Genomic DNA, 16,643 nt, shown 5'->3' on the forward strand with positions numbered 1-16,643 from the left:
AGTCCTATTAGTCTAATGTCTTTTTGCATTTCCTTTTTCCTTCAAAGTTTTAGACATCTTACCATATGGAATGTTTGCTGTGGAAAGTCCAACATCAACTCCATTTCCCTTTTTTTGTTCCCTTGTGGAACGAGAACCATTATTTCTGGCTTCATTCTTCCACAAACCCACTTGCTTTCTGTGATGTGGACCTCCACTGTTACGGGGTTAACTTCTCCCTTCCTTTTTCTCCATATTTCCCATTGCAGGAAGTACTCCTACTACTCCCACCTCCTCTCAGGCCCCGCAGAAGCTCGATGCGGCAGCAGCCGTAGCTCCTGCCTCCGTTCTGCCTTCATCACCGGCTGCTCCCACCTCCACCTTCTCTTTGCCTTCCGCCGTGGGAGCCCCTGCTGTGTTCTCCTTTGGTTCTTCATCCTTGAAGTCATCTGGTTCTGTCACTGGGGAGGCCCCTCCGTGTTCCAGTGCCTCTGACAATTCCAAAGCAGCCTTGGGCCCTGGAGCATCCTCCTTCTCTTTTGTTCCTTCTCCTCAAGCCTCCCTCGTGCTCACCCCTGCAGCCTCTCCCATGGCACCCTCAGCTGCCTCATTCTCCTTTGGATCGTCAGGTTTTAAGCCTACCCTGGAAAGCACACCAGTGCCAAGCGTGTCTGCTCCAAACACAGGAATGAAGCCCACCTTCCCACCATCAGCCTCTGCAGTCAAGGTCAACCTTAGCGAAAAGTAGGTAACAAAGTTTGATGGGTAGAAATATCGCTGCTTGTTCACTAGAAATAGAGTTGCTGTGAGTGGAGTTATTGAATAGATTTTCTTGTCCTTTTTCCCATAGTAATACTTGCAAATGGTAAAAATGCAAACAACATAAAGGTTTGCATTTCATCAGTGGACAGAGTCCAGAGATGTCTCTTAGAATTTTTTTTTTTTAACTGTTAGAAGTTTATATTTAAATGCTTGTTTTGCTTTTGCAGGTTTTAAATGTAGGAGGTATTCCTTACTTTTAAAAAATGAAGCAATACAGACTATATATCCCTTAAGGAAATTGAATCTCTCTAGTCCTTTTTCTCCCTTGTGTCCACTCTTGACTCTCTGAACTGTTTTCCACATAGCCACTGAGTGATCTTGTGAAATTGTAAATACATCAGATGACTGTCCCCAGCGGCTTCTCATTGCTCTTTGAGTACAATCCAAACACTTCAGCGTGGTATTCCACTTTCCTCCAGATCTGGGTCCTACTAACTCACTCATATCTTACTTTTTACTTCTTCATCTGCTTGTTTTGTTCTCACCACTAGCATGTAAGCTTCTTGAGTGAAGTAATCCCTTATACCTTGTAACCCTTCCTAAGATAGCCATTGAGTGTAAACGCTACCAGTTTTCCCCCACTCTTCTGTATTATCTCTTATTACTGTGAAGGGGCTGCTGGCCGCTGTCCTTGTTCATATTAAATTTGCCACGCAGCCACTTCATTCTAAAGGTTGCCTAGTATTCCATTTTGTGGCCACACCATAATTTATTTGACCAGTCATCTGATGCTGTTGTTTACATCGTTCACAGACGTTTGCTCGTTAGGTGGAACTTACCTCCCCTGCCCAGTAGATGGTCAGCATCCCAAAGAGGGTGACCTGCTCTCCTCTTCCTTCCTCATTCCCCAGAGATGATCACCCCACAACGAGTTCTCAGTAATTTCCTTGGCAAAGGGAGAGCACTAAACTCTCCTAAGTCCAGTAGAGTCCCACCCTCTTTCTTTACTCAGCTTGATAGAATCGACAATAAATGTTTTATGCCGTGATAAACTTAGTTTCATCATCATGTTAAGTACTTATTAGATATTTTCACTGACTTTTTCATTCCAAATAAGCAGATGATAAATGCTTTCATGCAGCTTTCACCTTTTATAAGAAATAGCTAAATGTTTGCATTTCCTGAAGGCAAAAACGTATGGATAGTAAGTTATCCTTTGATGATCGCTCATGACCAGTGTGAAAGGATCTCACAGCAGCAGGCCATTTTGATCCATTCGGGCTTCCATTTTCAGGTTCACGGCCGCGGCCACCTCTGCTCCTGTTCACAACTCACAGAGCTCACCCTCAATGCTGCCGTTCTCCTCGGTCTCCAAGCCAGCATCCTCTGGACCTCTCAGCCACCCTGCACCTCTCTCGGCATCATCCAGTTCCTTGTCATCCAAGTCCTCGGTCTCTTCCTCAGTATCGGGTATGATTTTAAGCAACCTGCTTTAGAGCTCAATCCTGAATTCCCAGATGTATATTTTTCCAAGCTGTGGGACTTCCCTGGCGGTCCAGTGGTCAGGACTCCGCGCTTTCACTCCCAGGGGTGCGGATTCAATCCCTGTTTGGGGAACTGAGATCCTGTAAGCTACACGGCACGGCCAAAAAAAATTTTCCCAAGTTAAAAATCCTTACTTTTAAGGAGTGTTGTTTAAATCCTTTTTCTTGCTTCCTGTAACTCACACTGAAGGTCTGTGGCTTTTGTACTCTGGATTGGGAAGGGTCACAGTGGCCTCAGTGCTGCCACGCTGTCTCCATCTTGTTGTGGGACATTTATCTTCATGCAGAGCCTGCCCTACGTGAAGGTCAGTCACAGAGCAAGTCTTTAAGCCACATAGAGGAGAAGGAGCCTACGGTGGCTTTATGCTTATTTCCTCTGATGACTGTCTTTGGGTTTTCACACTCAGCCCTACCGCAAGCAAATTTATTAAATAGAGATCATAAATGGGAATAATGATTATAGCCAAGTTGAAGTGCGTTATAAAACCCCATGAGTAAATGTTCCCAGCCTATCTCTTTCTTCCTTCAAACCTACAGAAAGGTTGCATAACTTATATTCTGAATACCATGCCCTTCCCTGAGAGTCAACACTTGCTAATATTTTGCACCATTTGCTTTATGTCTTTCCTTTTTAATGTAATTTTTTTCTAAAACATTTGAAAGTTAATCGCAGACATGAAACACTTCACCCCTAGGAACTTCAGTATGTTTCCTAAAAATAAGGGTACTCAATACATTGTCACACTGAGGAAATTTAACAGTAATCCAGTCTACAGCCGGTATTCGCATTTCCACAGTTGTCCTTTTAATGTTCTTTGTAGTCGTTTTTTCCCTCCCTCCAATCCAGGAGCCACTCAAGGACCACATGTTACGTTCCGATTTTGTCTTGTTAGTCTTAACCAGTTTCTCACCGTTTTTGTCTTTCTCAACATTAACATTCGTGAAGAGGTCAGGCCAGTTAGTTTTGTAGACAGTCCCTCAGTTTGGATTTGAGAGTTTCCACATGGTGAGATTCGCATGAAACATTTTGAGCAGTAATACCACATAGGTGATGTGCATCACATCACAGGATTTCTTTTTGTCCTGACGTAAGTGATGTCAGTTTGCTCCCATGGTTGGGAAGGTGTTTGTCAGATCTGTCTCAGTTTTTAAGTTGGTTGCTTCTGTGAATTCCAGTGGTAATACCGAGCCAGACCTACTTGGGTAGCCTTTTGGTGTTTGAGCGTCAGGAATCATTTTATCTTGATAGATATTGAGCAAGCATTGAGCTGTGAAATTCCTGAAATCTCTCTTACCTATTGCTCAGGAGAAAGAGCTGCCTTGTGGCGTTTGCCAAAGTCACCTCATTCTGGGACTTGTCATCAAATTCTGAAAAGCACCTGTCTGTGACCCAAAAAATTAACAAGCCTTCCTTTAGTCTTTCCCCATGTCTTTACAGTTTGGGAGAGACGAGATGTACCGTAACACACGTACATTTTCTCCGTTTCCACCGCTTACCACCCAGATCTCCCTACCCCCATTGACATATTTAATTCTTACAATTTGGTGGGTCTTGCATTATTGGATTGCAATCCCAGTTGTACACTGGACGCAGTGGGGGATCCCCTCCCTATCCGTTTAATCAGGCTCTCTGGAGATGAGGCTTGGGTATGAGTTTTGGTGTATTTTTTTAAAGAACTCCTAGGTGATTCTAATGCACAACAGGGCGAGACTTGTCCTAGAGGCTTCCAGGAGGGTCCTGAAGGCCTTGTGAGTTCTTACAGGGTGATGGGGATTACTGTTCTGGTGGTCTTTAAACTTTGCCCCCAGTTCCCAGAGGTGCATCAGGAGCCTCTGTGGGGAGTAAGGATGGGCCAAGTGGGCAGCCTCCTGGGCCTGCACACCATCCACACACCTATGATCAGAGACACTCCAGTTCTACCTGCTTTACAAAGGAGTTTCCCGTTTTAAAATGTAATATGTGTTTTTTAGTTATTTGGGAACTGTGGGTGTCACTCTTGGTAACAAAGATCATAAACGGGGGCTAGGGACAATGAGAAACTTTTTTTTTTAGATTTGAGGAAAGGATGTTTGTGATAGGAGAAATAATGGGAATAAATACTGTTGGTTTTAACTGACTTCTTGTTCTAGCAGGGCGGTCTGCTCAGGGTAGTCCAAGTGCAGTGCCGTCAACGGTACAGAAATCACCCAGGATAACCCCTCCAGTGGCCAAGTCAGGCTCTCCCCAGGTATGTTTAAACTCAACCTACAATGCTGTGTTTATTAATTTACTGCCCAAAACATACATGTTTATAAAATGGGTTTTTGTGTTTTAGAATTCACACCTTTCAAATAGTATATAGGATTATGTGATAGGAAATACCAAAGTATGATCTTTGAATATTTGTAATGTGAGCTCATAAAAGCCATTTATCTCAACCCTAGAGTCTTAGAATTGTTTTCTCTGCTGGTTCCTGAGCTTATCCATGTTATGTTCCGTTTGTTGAATTCTCTTTATGTCTGAAGACTGTGGTGTAGCACCTGATTTTTTTCTCTCATTCCCGAAGTAACCAAGAAATCTACCCACTGCCTTCTTTTTCTTTTTCTTTCCATAACAACTCAGTTTATTTTAGTTACTTAGTTTTTTACTAACATAGAATACACATGGGGGTAAAAAGGGATACATGTGACACACGTCCACCTCAGTGAATTGTCACCAGCTGAATACACCTTGGTAACTAACACCCAGATCAAGAAATAGAACATACTAGGGTCCCGGAGTCCCCCTCATGTTCACCTTTCTGGTCACAACTCTTGCCAAACGGGTCTCACTATATGATTTCTAATAGCATAGCTTAGTTTAGCCTGTTTGTACCTTCTGTAAAGTGGAATCATACAGTATATATTCCTGTGTCTGACTGTTTTGCTCAACATTATGTCTGTGAGATTGTTCTGTATCATTGTTGCTGTATGGAATTCATTGGGCGACTCTACTACAAGTTTCCTTCCATCCTTGACAGGCATTTGAGTAGTTTCTGGGTTTAAGTCATTGTGAATAGTGTTGTTATAACCATGCTAGCTGACGTCTTTGGGTTAATATGTGTATGCGTTTTTGCTGGGCAGTTACCTAGGAGTGGAATTGTTGGGTCATAGAATACTCATATGTTCCTCTTCCGTACGTTCCTACTAGGAGCATGTGGGTTCAGCTGCTCCACATCCTCGCCAGCCTTTGTATTTTTCATTGTTTATTGTTGTTGTATTTTGTGGTTTTGATTAGTATTTCCCTGATGACTAGTAAAATTCAGCTTTTTTTTTTTCATATGACTCTTAGCCATTTGACTGTCTTCTTTTACAGGGTTTCTTTTGGGTTGTCTTTTTCTTACCGATCTGTAAGAGTTCGTTCCTTGTTGGATATGCACATGCATGTGCAAACACATACGTATAATGCAAATACTAATACTTTCTCATTCTCTGAATTGCCTTTACATTTTCTTTGTGGTGTCTTGTGATGACTACAGTTCTTAATTTTACTATAATTCAACATCTCAATTTTTCTTTTATAATGAGTGCATTTTGTGTTCTGTTTTAGAAATCATTTCTTATTCCAAGGTCAAAAAGATGTTTTCCTGGGCTTCCCTGGTGGCGCAGTGGTTGAGAGTCCGCCTGCTGATGCAGGGGACACGGGTTCGTGCCCCGGTCCGGGAGGATCCCACATGCCGCGGAGCGGCTGGGCCCGTGAGCCATGGCCGCTGAGCCTGCGCGTCCGGAGCCTGTGCTCCGCAACGGGAGAGGCCACAGTAGTGAGAGGCACACGTACCGCAAAAAAAAAAAAAGATGTTTTCCTATGTTTTCTGAAAGTTTTATTATTTTACTTTTCATACTTAGATCTGCAGTCTGTCATCTCCATTTATTTTTATGGTTTAACTTAAAGAGCATTTTCTGTCCATTTCCCACTTGATTACTTGAGTGTCCTCAGAACAGGAGTCATGTCTTTTCCTTCTGTCCCTCTCCCAGTCAACCTCTTCCTGCCCCCAGCACACACCTGTACAGGCTCCACAGTAAATGGCCAGTTTACAGGTGTAGGTTTTGGCATAAAGCATGACACATGGCATTTATGAAATAAAGCTGTTTTAATGAATGCTTATGCAGTCTGAAAACTCTCCATGTGTTAATTGCTGTAGGTATCAAATAATCTGAAAGCCATCTCAAGTTATAACATCTCCAAAGCAGAATCCTTGATTTCCGTCTTCCCCAGACCCTGTTCCTTTTCTAGTATTCCCATGTCAGTAAGCAGCACTAACCAGGTAGTTTGCTCTACCCCCAGTCCAGAAGTCATCCTAGATTCCTCTCTTTAGTAGCACCTCCCCCAGTCCATACTAGCAAAGGTCTTGCCAGCTCTGCTCTGTGATGTGTCATATGTCATAAATCCACATCTCTGTCCCCTGCTAACATCGTATTTCAGACCATTATCATCTCTTCCCTCATTAGCCTCCTGACTCCTCTTCCTACTTCTTTTCCTACCTGTCACTGTCATCCATGCTCTATTTAGCAGTAGGAGGGATCTTTTAATATTGTAAATCAGAATAGTTTAAACTCTCCTAAAACTCCGCTAGTACTTTTCCAACACACTTAGAATAAAATCCAGACTCCTTGGAATAGCTTTACACGACCTGCCTCTGCCTGCCCCCAGCTCCCTCCCTGACTTGATGTGCCCACATTCACTTTATATCTTTGCCTCAAACTTGCCAAAGTGTTTCCTGCCTCAGGTTCTTTGCACTTGCTCTTCTCACTGCCTGGAGGTGCTTCCCCTAGAGCTTTCCATAGCTTTCTCCCTTTCTTCAGGTTTCAGTGCAGAGGCAGTGATCAGTGAGGGCTTTTGGGCTGTCTCATGTCAAGCAGTGCCCACTTTTATTCTCTCTATATGTTCCTGTTTAGTTTTTTCGTATCACTTATCACTAGCTGAAATTACCTGAGTTGTTTGCCTCTTATTATATGTCTTGTCCCAGTAGATTGTGAGTTCCATGAGGGTAGGGACCTCGTCTACCTTGTTTACCTCTATCTAGAGCATATCTTTTTTTTTTTTTTTTTTTTTTTTGGCGGTACGCGGGCCACTCACCGTTGCGGCCTCTCCCATTGTGGAGCACAGGCTCCAGACGCACAGGCTCAGCGGCCATGGCTCACGGGCCCAGCCGCTCCGCAGCACGTGGGATCCTCCCGGACTGGGGCACGAACCCGCGTCCCCCGCATCAGCAGGCAGACCCCCAACCACTGTGCCACCAGGGAAGCCCTAGAGCATATCTTATACCAGGAAGGTGCCCAGTAAATACGGGTTCAAAAGAGTGAGTGGTGGAACAGTGATGGTATTGTGAGAGCGCCACACCTGTGATAGACACTGAGCCACCTGCTCCAGGAAGCCATCACTTGGGGGGTGGGGTGCACTTTAAAACCTTTGCCTTTCATTTCAGGCAAAATCACTTCAGCCTCCTGTTACAGACAAGCAGGGACATCAGTGGAAAGAGTCAGACCCTGTGATGGCTGGAATCGGGGAGGAGGTAAATTTGTTCCTGCAGATTTTTCCAGAAGTAGCTCTGATAGTGAGACTTGACTGGCTCTGAGTGTGGACTCATACGTGACTGTTTTATTCTGGCATTGAGCCTTGGCTTGTCCCGGGAGTCTGTGCTGTTAGTGGGCCCGGGAGCAGCGACATGACTGCCACGCCATTCAGACTGAGCCGTGTCCTCATCTGTGGCCTCTGCAGATCACTCACTTTCAGAAGGAGTTGGAAGAGCTGAAAGCCCGAACCTCCAAAGCCTGTTTCCAGGTGGGCACTTCTGAGGAGATGAGGATGCTGCGAACAGAATCAGATGACCTGCACACCTTTCTTTTGGAGATTAAAGAGACCACAGAGGTTTGTGGTTTTGATATTCTTCCTAAGTTGAATTGCACATTTGCAAATTGTTGTCCTAATACTCCATGGATATATATATTTTCTCTCTTCAAGAACCACCAGTGTTGTTTTTTATGTGGATGAGTGGTTTACCTAGGAATGCCTGACTTCAAACCCTACCTTTAGCACTTAATAATAAATTATGTGACTTTCGGCAAATTATTCCAGCTATTCTATGTTTTAGTTTTCTCATGTGGAAAATGGAATAATAAGTACTTTCTACCCCATTGACACAGGGCACTCTATAAAAGTTTATTCTAGTTGTTAATTTTGTTTATATATATATATATATTTTTTTTTTTTTTTTTTGGCGGTACGCGGGCCTCTCACTGTTGTGGTCTCTCCCGTTGCGGAGCACAGGCTCCGGACGCGCAGGCTCAGCGGCCATGGCTCACGGGCCCAGCCGCTCCACGGCGTGTGGAATCTTCCCGGACCGGGGCACGAACCCGTGTCCCCTGCATCGGCAGGCAGACTCTCAACCACTGCGCCACCAGGGAAACCCTAGTTTAGATATATTTGAAAATTTACTCAGTTTTTTTTCTTGGTATAAAAGCAGACTTTAATGAAGATACTGTGGGTCACTTACAGGAGAAAATTTACTGTTTTTTATAGTAAATTGTTAGGTTTAAAGTAAAAGCAGGATACTTAAGAGCATATACAGTATAAAAATAACAAATATTTGTTGTTAACTATTTATTTACTGTGTTACAATTATTACTACTTACTATGTGCCAGGCATATCTATATTATCTCATTGAATCCTCACAGCTTTTCTGTGTGGTAGGCACTATTATTCTTTTTGTTTTGCAAGAACAGGAAACCAAGGCTTAGAGAGATGAAGTAATTTGCCCAAAGCCACCCAGTTACTGAGTTATAGAGCCAGGATCCCAGTTCAGACTGCCTGACTCCAGAGCTCTGGTCTTAAGTAACACACTTGGAAAGAGGAGAGTTCTCAAGGGTGGGGAAGGGATAAATTGGGAATTTGGGATTAATAGATACTACTATATGTAAAGTAGATAGACAACAAGGACCTACTGTATAGTACAGGGAACTATATTCAATATCTTGTAATAACCCATAATGGAAAAGAATCTGAAAAAGAATATATATATATATATATATATATGTATATATAACTGAATCACTTTGCTGTACACTTGAAACATCGTAAATCAACTATACTTCAATAAAATTTTTAAAAATTAAAAAAAAGAAAGAGGAAAGTTCTCCACGGTTTTAACAGTGATCATCTTTAGATGGCAGGGTTACAGTACTTATCTTATTTCCTGAGTTTCTGATCATTAGAGTATGTATTTTTTTTAGTGAGGAAGGAAAAAAAAATGAGCATTAGTATCTTTCTTTCCAAGCAGTAAAATTCACTTTTTGCTATATTCATATGTTCATCACGTTAAATATTTTGAGAAATACCACCTTCCTTGATCTAGAAAGAAAGGTTTATTTCTTGGAAATAACTTTTGTATCAATTCATCCTCATACCTTTTCTAGTCTCTTCATGGAGATATAAGTACCCTGAAAACAACTTTACTTGAGGGCTTTGCTGGTGTTGAAGAAGCCAGAGAACAAAATGAGAGAAACCGTGACTCTGGGTATCTGCACTTGCTCTATAAGAGGCCGCTGGACCCCAGGAGTGAGGCTCAGCTCCAGGTAAGGAGAGCCCCGCCAGAGCTGCTGAGAACAGACTCCTAGACAGGCACTCCTTTGGGAGGTACAGGCTTGCCCAGCTGCTTGTAAAGTTGTTCATTTCCTGCGAGTGTTGACCCACTTGGCGTAGACTCCCTTCACCGCCACAAAGAAAATGCCACTTTCCCACTTAAGGTTTTCTGGATTAAACAAAAACGTAATTCTTAATTAAACCTTAAGATTGGTAGAGAGTAGCTGTTGAAAAAGATACATTTAGAAATCAAATCAGGAATAATAATTATTAAACTAGCAACTGTTCATTGGGCACCAAGTACCCAAGTACCCTGTGAGGTGTGGTGTTTTTGTTTGTTTTTTTTAATAAATGTATTCGTTTATTTATTTATTTTTGGCTGCATTGGGTCTTCTTTGCTGCACGCGGGCTTTCTCTAGTTGTAGTGAGCAGGGGCTACTCTTCGTTGCGGTGCACGGGCTTCTCATTGTGGTGGCTTCTCTTGTTGCGGAGCATGGGCTCTAGGCGCGTGGGTTTCAGTAGTTGTGGCACACAGGCTCAGTAGTTGTGGCTCATGGGCTGTAGAGCACAGGCTCAGTAGTTGTAGCGCACGGGCTTAGTTGCTCCGCAGCATGTGGGATCTTCCCAGACCAGGGCTCAAACCCGTGTCCCCTGCATTGGCAGGCGGATTCTTAACCACTGCGCCACCAGGGAAGCCCTGTGAGGTGTTTTTTAATACATTATTTCTAGTCTTCAAAACCTGCTGCTCTGCAAGGTGAGAGTTACTGATCCCATTGTACGGATAAGGAACTGGAATATCATAGGCTAAGGAGCTTGCCCAAGGTAATGTTGATACTAGTAAGAGTGGGACCAGAATCGAAACTTCTACCTGCCGGGGCTCCTTCCTGTAACTATTAGCAAAGTTACTTTTCTCATTCTTAATTATTCCTATATTCTCTTTGAGCGAAATCTGAGTTTTGTTTCCATCTTTCAATTTATTCAAAATTGTTGCATCACAGCTTTAGTAGGGGTCATCTCCCACCACCTTGCATTTCCCTAGAATCAGGTAGGAAAGGGTGCAGGGGTGGCAGCACTGGCCTTCCTCACCTGGGACCTGAGGGCCTGTGAGTGTGGTGAACCCCCTCCTGCCTCGGAGGATTTGAGGCTGCAGACTCTACTGTTGCTGTCATTTCCATCCCACACCTGGTAAGCATACTGACAGTAGGAAAATGAAAGAAGTGGAGGCCTCCCAGAAAGGTTGAGGAACCCCTGCTGTGTCCTGCCACCCTTGAGGTATTCCTAGGTGTGTCCTTCTCCTGGGGATGGTAACCCTCTTAGCAGAGAGTGCCGACCACCTGCCTACCACTCATCAAATTACAGGCCTCCACATTGAATCTGGTCACTCTTTCTTCCTACGTGCCTTTTCACCCCTTGCTCTGTGTGCAAACTAAAAGAATTCAGCTTTGGGTGAACCACTTTCCCCATTCAAGGGAAATAATTTTCTCTTTTCCACAGTGCTAAGTAGATAATAATAGCTAGCATTTATTGAATGCATACCATATACAAAAGAAAGATAAGGAATCAGAGACACAGGAACTACCCAAGTCTCACCACTAATAAATGCTGGACCCTGGAGCCTGGGGGGTCTGGCTCAGAGCCTATGCTGTTCAACACTACACTACAGCTGGATTAGTAGCAGCAGAAAGATCGACTTGTAAATATAACGTGGGGTGTGTTGCTGTGGGATTGCAGATGGGGGAGCAGCTAAGCCACAGAAAAATATTTGTGATAGGCCTTAAAAGAAAAGTTTTTTTTCCTGGCAGACAAAGTTGGGAGGGCATTCAGAAGAAACAAGATCAGTTAATGCACATGTATGGTCACATTTGAAGTGTCCACAGTAAAGGGCCTCCCTGTAGTCATGGAGCATTGAGTTGAAATTTGTATTTGATGCTAAGGTTACTGCTGCTTCCTGGAATCAGCCTGGCTCTCTTTACGTGACATTTTCTTCTTCAGTTAGGACACATACCCTTATCCGAAAATAATTTTGAAAATACAGTTAAACACATTAAGATCTTTGTACAGATGTAAAGAGTGTTTTCCACTGTAAAATACATTGTCTTCATTTGTACACGTTTAATGGAATGCTATATTTTTTTAGTTTTTGAGAGTCAAATGGTATAGCCATGAAGGTTAACACTGGACCAATATTTAAAGAAAATTATTGCAGGCCTAAAATGAATTAATAGGTAAGACTTTTAATAATGGCAAATTGAGTTTCTAGTGCTGATACTATTCTTTGTTTTTGAGAAATGGGTTTTTCCCCACTGGTGAGATGACTTATGTGTTCTACTCTATGAATAGATAGGTGCAGAAGTATTTTCAGCACTGTTTTGTAGAATAATTTGGTCTGTATTACAGTTAATTTCAGGGATGGGAGAGCAGAAGCTAAATGGGTGCCCTGTCGGAGTAACAGAGTGCAGTGGAAAATTCCTGGGCCGTGTGGAGGTACTTTACAGGAGCTGAAAATGAGAACTAAGCAAGAACATTGGTTCCCTAGAGGCCCTAGGCCGATACGCCCTTTCTGTTTGCCTTTTCTTCACACCACCTCTCTGTCACACGCTTTAAAAGGTTGAGTTGCTGTTTTTCATTTGAGTTATAACATTCTAATATTGTATTAAAGCCTATTACGTTTTCCTTGTTCATTATGGTTCTCAGTATAAAAAGACTTCAGAGTCATTTTAACTGTTTTGATACACCTTCCTGCAAGCTACTGGACAACTGAGTCATTTTGACGTTTCATTTTTTTCTTGTAGGAAATTCGGCGCCTTCATCAGTATGTGAAATTTGCTGTCCAAGATGTGAATGATGTTCTAGACTTGGAGTGGGATCGGCATCTGGAACAAAAGAAAAAACAAAAGTGAGCGAGGTCTCTCATCCACTGTGTAGATAATTGCTGTAGCCCTTTTAAAAGATCACTTAGGAGGATTTATAAAAAACCCTACAAAGGTTCATTCTCTTTGACCCAGTCATTATACATCTAGAAATTTGTTCTACATAAATAATAGCAATATTCACAATAATTTACATAGAACAGTTTATATTACAGCGCAGTTTATGAGAGTGAAAAATTGGATTCAACCTAGTTACCCAAAAGTTAGAGGAGTGGCTAATAAATCTGGTCACATTTTTTTCTTAATGCAGAATACTGTGTAGCCATTGAATCTCATATTCTCAAAAAAATCATATTAAATATATTTTGTGTTACATGAACTATACAAGATACATAATTCTGTAACTATTAGGTATAAAATATGAAAAAGGTAAGACATGAAATCATACTAGGTGACCTCATTGTGGAGGTCGAATGTAGAAAAGGCTGGAAATAAATCTGTCAGAATACTCATAGTTACACCTGCAAGACGAGATCGAGAGGAATGTTTCTTTTATACTTTTCTGTATATTCCAAATTTTCCTTTGGAGGAAACATTCCTAATTAGTATGGGTAACTAAAAGGATAAGAGGAGTGGTAACAGAGGTAGAGGAAAATCTTCTATCCTGATCTTCCATCCGTGGATATTTGGTTTTATGCCTCGTGTTTTCCAGAAGGAATAGAATGCAGTACATTGTGAAAGCAGTAAGGTGCCCACAAGAAATGTGAAAACCAGGTCAGCCCTCCAAATGCTAGATTTCTGAAACACCTATACTTGATTAATGTGATTAGCCTTGTAAGGAAACAAACCAGGAAATGGTCTATTCACTTGTTTACAAAGCCGTGAGGTCACAGACTTTTAAGTGGGGCAACCTGGGTGTTGTGTCAGGGGCAGGGCTAGAAGGTGTTTAAAATTCAGTAAACAAAATTTAATACATTATATTCCACAACGTGGAGAAAAGGCTTTGTGCCCGACATGAGGAGCATAGATATGGGAAGACAGAGGTGAACACTGATCCTCCAGACACCGGCAGGGGGAAGGTTCTGTGGCCTGGAGCACTTGTCCCCGTGGGCAGTTGGGCCCCTTTAGAGATTTCAGAGCTTACTCCCCTGGTTCTGAATTCATGTTCCTCCCCATGTGAGAGAATGGCTTGACCTGACAGTGAGAACATTCTGCTCTGCTTGACAGTTGGACTTCTCTTTGCTAATTAATAAGTTGGCTTTTTAAAAAGTGCATGATGGGGAATTCCCTAGCGATTCAGTTCTTAAGACTGAGTGCTTCCACTGCAGGGGGCACTGGTTCCATCCCTGGTCGGGGAACTAAGATCCCACAAGCTGCACGGCCAATAAAATAAAATAAAATAATAAAAAATTTAAAAATGAAAATAAACAATAAAAAGTGCATGATGCAAACAGAGAAGCCAGGTTCTTTCTTCTCCTTTAAACAACCCCCATGGATTTTCTACTTAATGTGCTTTTTTTTTTTTTTTTCCCCTCTGCACTTTGGCTTTCTCTAGTTGCGGCGAGCGGGGGCCACTCTTCGTTCGTTGCGGTGTGCAGGCTTCTCATTGCGGTGGCTTCTCTTGTTGCGGAGCACGGGCTCTATCTAGGCACATGGGCTTCAGTAGTTGTGGCTCGTGGGCTTAGTTGCTCCCCGGCATGTGGGATCTTCCTGGACCAGGGCTCAACCCGTGTCCCCTGCATTGGCGGGCAGATTCTTAACCACTGCACTGCCGGGGAAGTCCCATAATGTGCTTTTTTTAAGTTCCCTTTCTGTAGAGTTCAGATTCTTAAATCTGTACTATTTTTCTAGCACTTCTCTGTTTGGGGCCCTTCTCTAAATATTACCTTGTACCCTATTGAAATGCATGTTAAAAATATATGTTGAACTAACTACCCTGTCACCAGAAAGAAGGGGGACAGTTTTCCCTGTCTTCTTGTAATTCTTTTGGGTGGGTGACCCCCCTGCTGCTAAATCATGTGCTGTTCCTCTGTTTCTTTCTTTTTTTTTTTTAACATCTTTATTGGGGTATAATTGCTTTACAATGGTGTGTTAGTTTCTGCTCTATAACAGAGTGAATCAGTTATGCATATACATATGTTCCCATATCTCTTCCCTCTTGCGTCTCCCTCCCTCCCACCCTCCCTATCCCACCCCTCCAGGCGGTCACAAAGCACCGAGTTGATATCCCTGTGCTATGCGGCTGCTTCCCACTAGCTATCTACTTACGTTTGTTAGTGTATATATGTCCATGCCTCTCTCTTGCTTTGTCACAGCTCACCCTTCCCCCTCCCCATATCCTCAAGTCCGTTCTCCAGTAGGTCTGTGTCTTTCTGTCTTACCCCTAGGTTCTTCATGACATTTTTTTTTCTTAAATTCCATATATATGTGTTAGCATACGGTATTTGTCTTTCTCTTTCTGACTTACTTCACTCTGTATGACGGACTCTAGGTCTATCCACCTCATTACAAATAGCTCAATTTCGTTTCTTTTTATGGCTGAGTAATATTCCATTGTATATATGTGCCACATCTTCTTTATCCATTCATCCGATGATGGGCACTTAGGTTGTTTCCATCTCCGGGCTATTGTAAATAGAGCTGCAATGAACATTTTGGTGCATGACTCTTTTTGAATTTTGGTTTTCTCAGGGTATATGCCCAGTAGTGGGATTGCTGGGTCATATGGTAGTTCTATTTGTAGTTTTTTAAGGAACCTCCATACTGTTCTCCATAGTGGCTGAACCAATTCACATTCCCACCAGCAGTGCAAGAGTGTTCCCTTTTCTCCACACCCTCTCCAGCATTTATTGTTTCTAGATATTTTGATGATGGCCATTCTGACTGGTGTGAGATGATATCTCATTGTAGTTTTGATTTGCATTTCTCTAATGGTTAATGATGTTGAGCATTCTTTCATGTGTTTGTTGGCAGTCTGTATATCTCCTTTGGAGAAATGTCTATTTAGGTCTTCTGCCCATTTTTGGATTGGGTTGTTTGTTTTTTTGTTATTGAGCTGCATGAACTGCTTGTAAATTTTGGAAATTAATCCTTTGTCAGTTGCTTCATTTGCAAATATTTTCTCCCATTCTGAGGGTTGTCTTTTGGTCTTGTTTATGGTTTCCTTTGCTGTGCAAAAGCTTTGAAGTTTCATTAGGTCCCATTTGTTTATTTTTGTTTTTATTTCCATTTCTCTAGGAGGTGGGTCAAAAAGGCTCTTGCTGTAATTTATGTCATAGAGTGTTCTGCCTATGTTTTCCTCTAAGAGTTTGATAGTGTCTGGCCTTACATTTAGGTCTTTAATCCATTTTGAGCTAATTTTTGTGTATGCTGTTAGGGAGTGATCTAATCTCATACTTTTACATGTACCTGTCCAGTTTTCCCAGCACCACTTATTGAAGAGGCTGTCCTTTCTCCACTGTACATTCCTGCCTCCTTTATCAAAGATAAGGTGACCATATGTGCGTGGGTTTATCTCTGGGCTTTCTATCCTGTTCCATTGATCTATCTTTCTGTTTTTGTGCCAGTACCATACTGTCTTGATTACTGTAGCTTTGTAGTATAGTCTGAAGTCAGGGAGCCTGATTCCTCCAACTCCGTTTTTCGTTCTCAAGATTGCTTTGGCTATTCGGGGTCTTTTGTGTTTCCATACAAATTGTGAAATTTTTTGTTCTAGTTCTGTGAAATATGCCAGTGGTAGTTTGATAGGGATTGCATTGAATCTATAGATTGCTTTGGGTAGTAGAGTCATTTTCACAATGTTGATTCTTCCAATCCAAGAACATGGTTTATCTCTCCATCTATTTGTATCATCTTTAATTTCTTTCATCAGTGTCTTATAATTTTCTGCA

The 16,643-nt window shown here is 42.3% G+C and overlaps 1 protein-coding gene across 8 annotated transcripts in view; it reads left to right on the forward strand.

The window, feature by feature from the left end:
- Positions 1–16,643, forward strand: part of NUP214 (nucleoporin 214) — a 101,910-nt gene that overhangs the window by 19,942 nt on the left and 65,325 nt on the right. For 5 of the 8 annotated variants that reach the window (XM_079927705.1, XM_079927707.1, XM_079927708.1 and 2 more), the window contains 7 exons: positions 249–723; positions 2,036–2,211; positions 4,416–4,513; positions 7,730–7,816; positions 8,023–8,172; positions 9,718–9,876; positions 12,676–12,779. In XM_079927705.1, coding sequence (XP_079783831.1) covers positions 249–723; positions 2,036–2,211; positions 4,416–4,513; positions 7,730–7,816; positions 8,023–8,172; positions 9,718–9,876; positions 12,676–12,779 — 1,249 coding nt within the window. The remainder of the gene's footprint in view (positions 1–248; positions 724–2,035; positions 2,212–4,415; positions 4,514–7,729; positions 7,817–8,022; positions 8,173–9,717; positions 9,877–12,675; positions 12,780–16,643) is intronic. The other 3 variants (XM_079927706.1, XM_079927710.1, XM_079927712.1) reach the window with 1 other exon arrangement.

Source organism: Stenella coeruleoalba, assembly GCF_951394435.1.
Source record: "Stenella coeruleoalba genome assembly, chromosome: 7".
Classification (NCBI taxonomy): domain Eukaryota; kingdom Metazoa; phylum Chordata; class Mammalia; order Artiodactyla; family Delphinidae; genus Stenella; species Stenella coeruleoalba.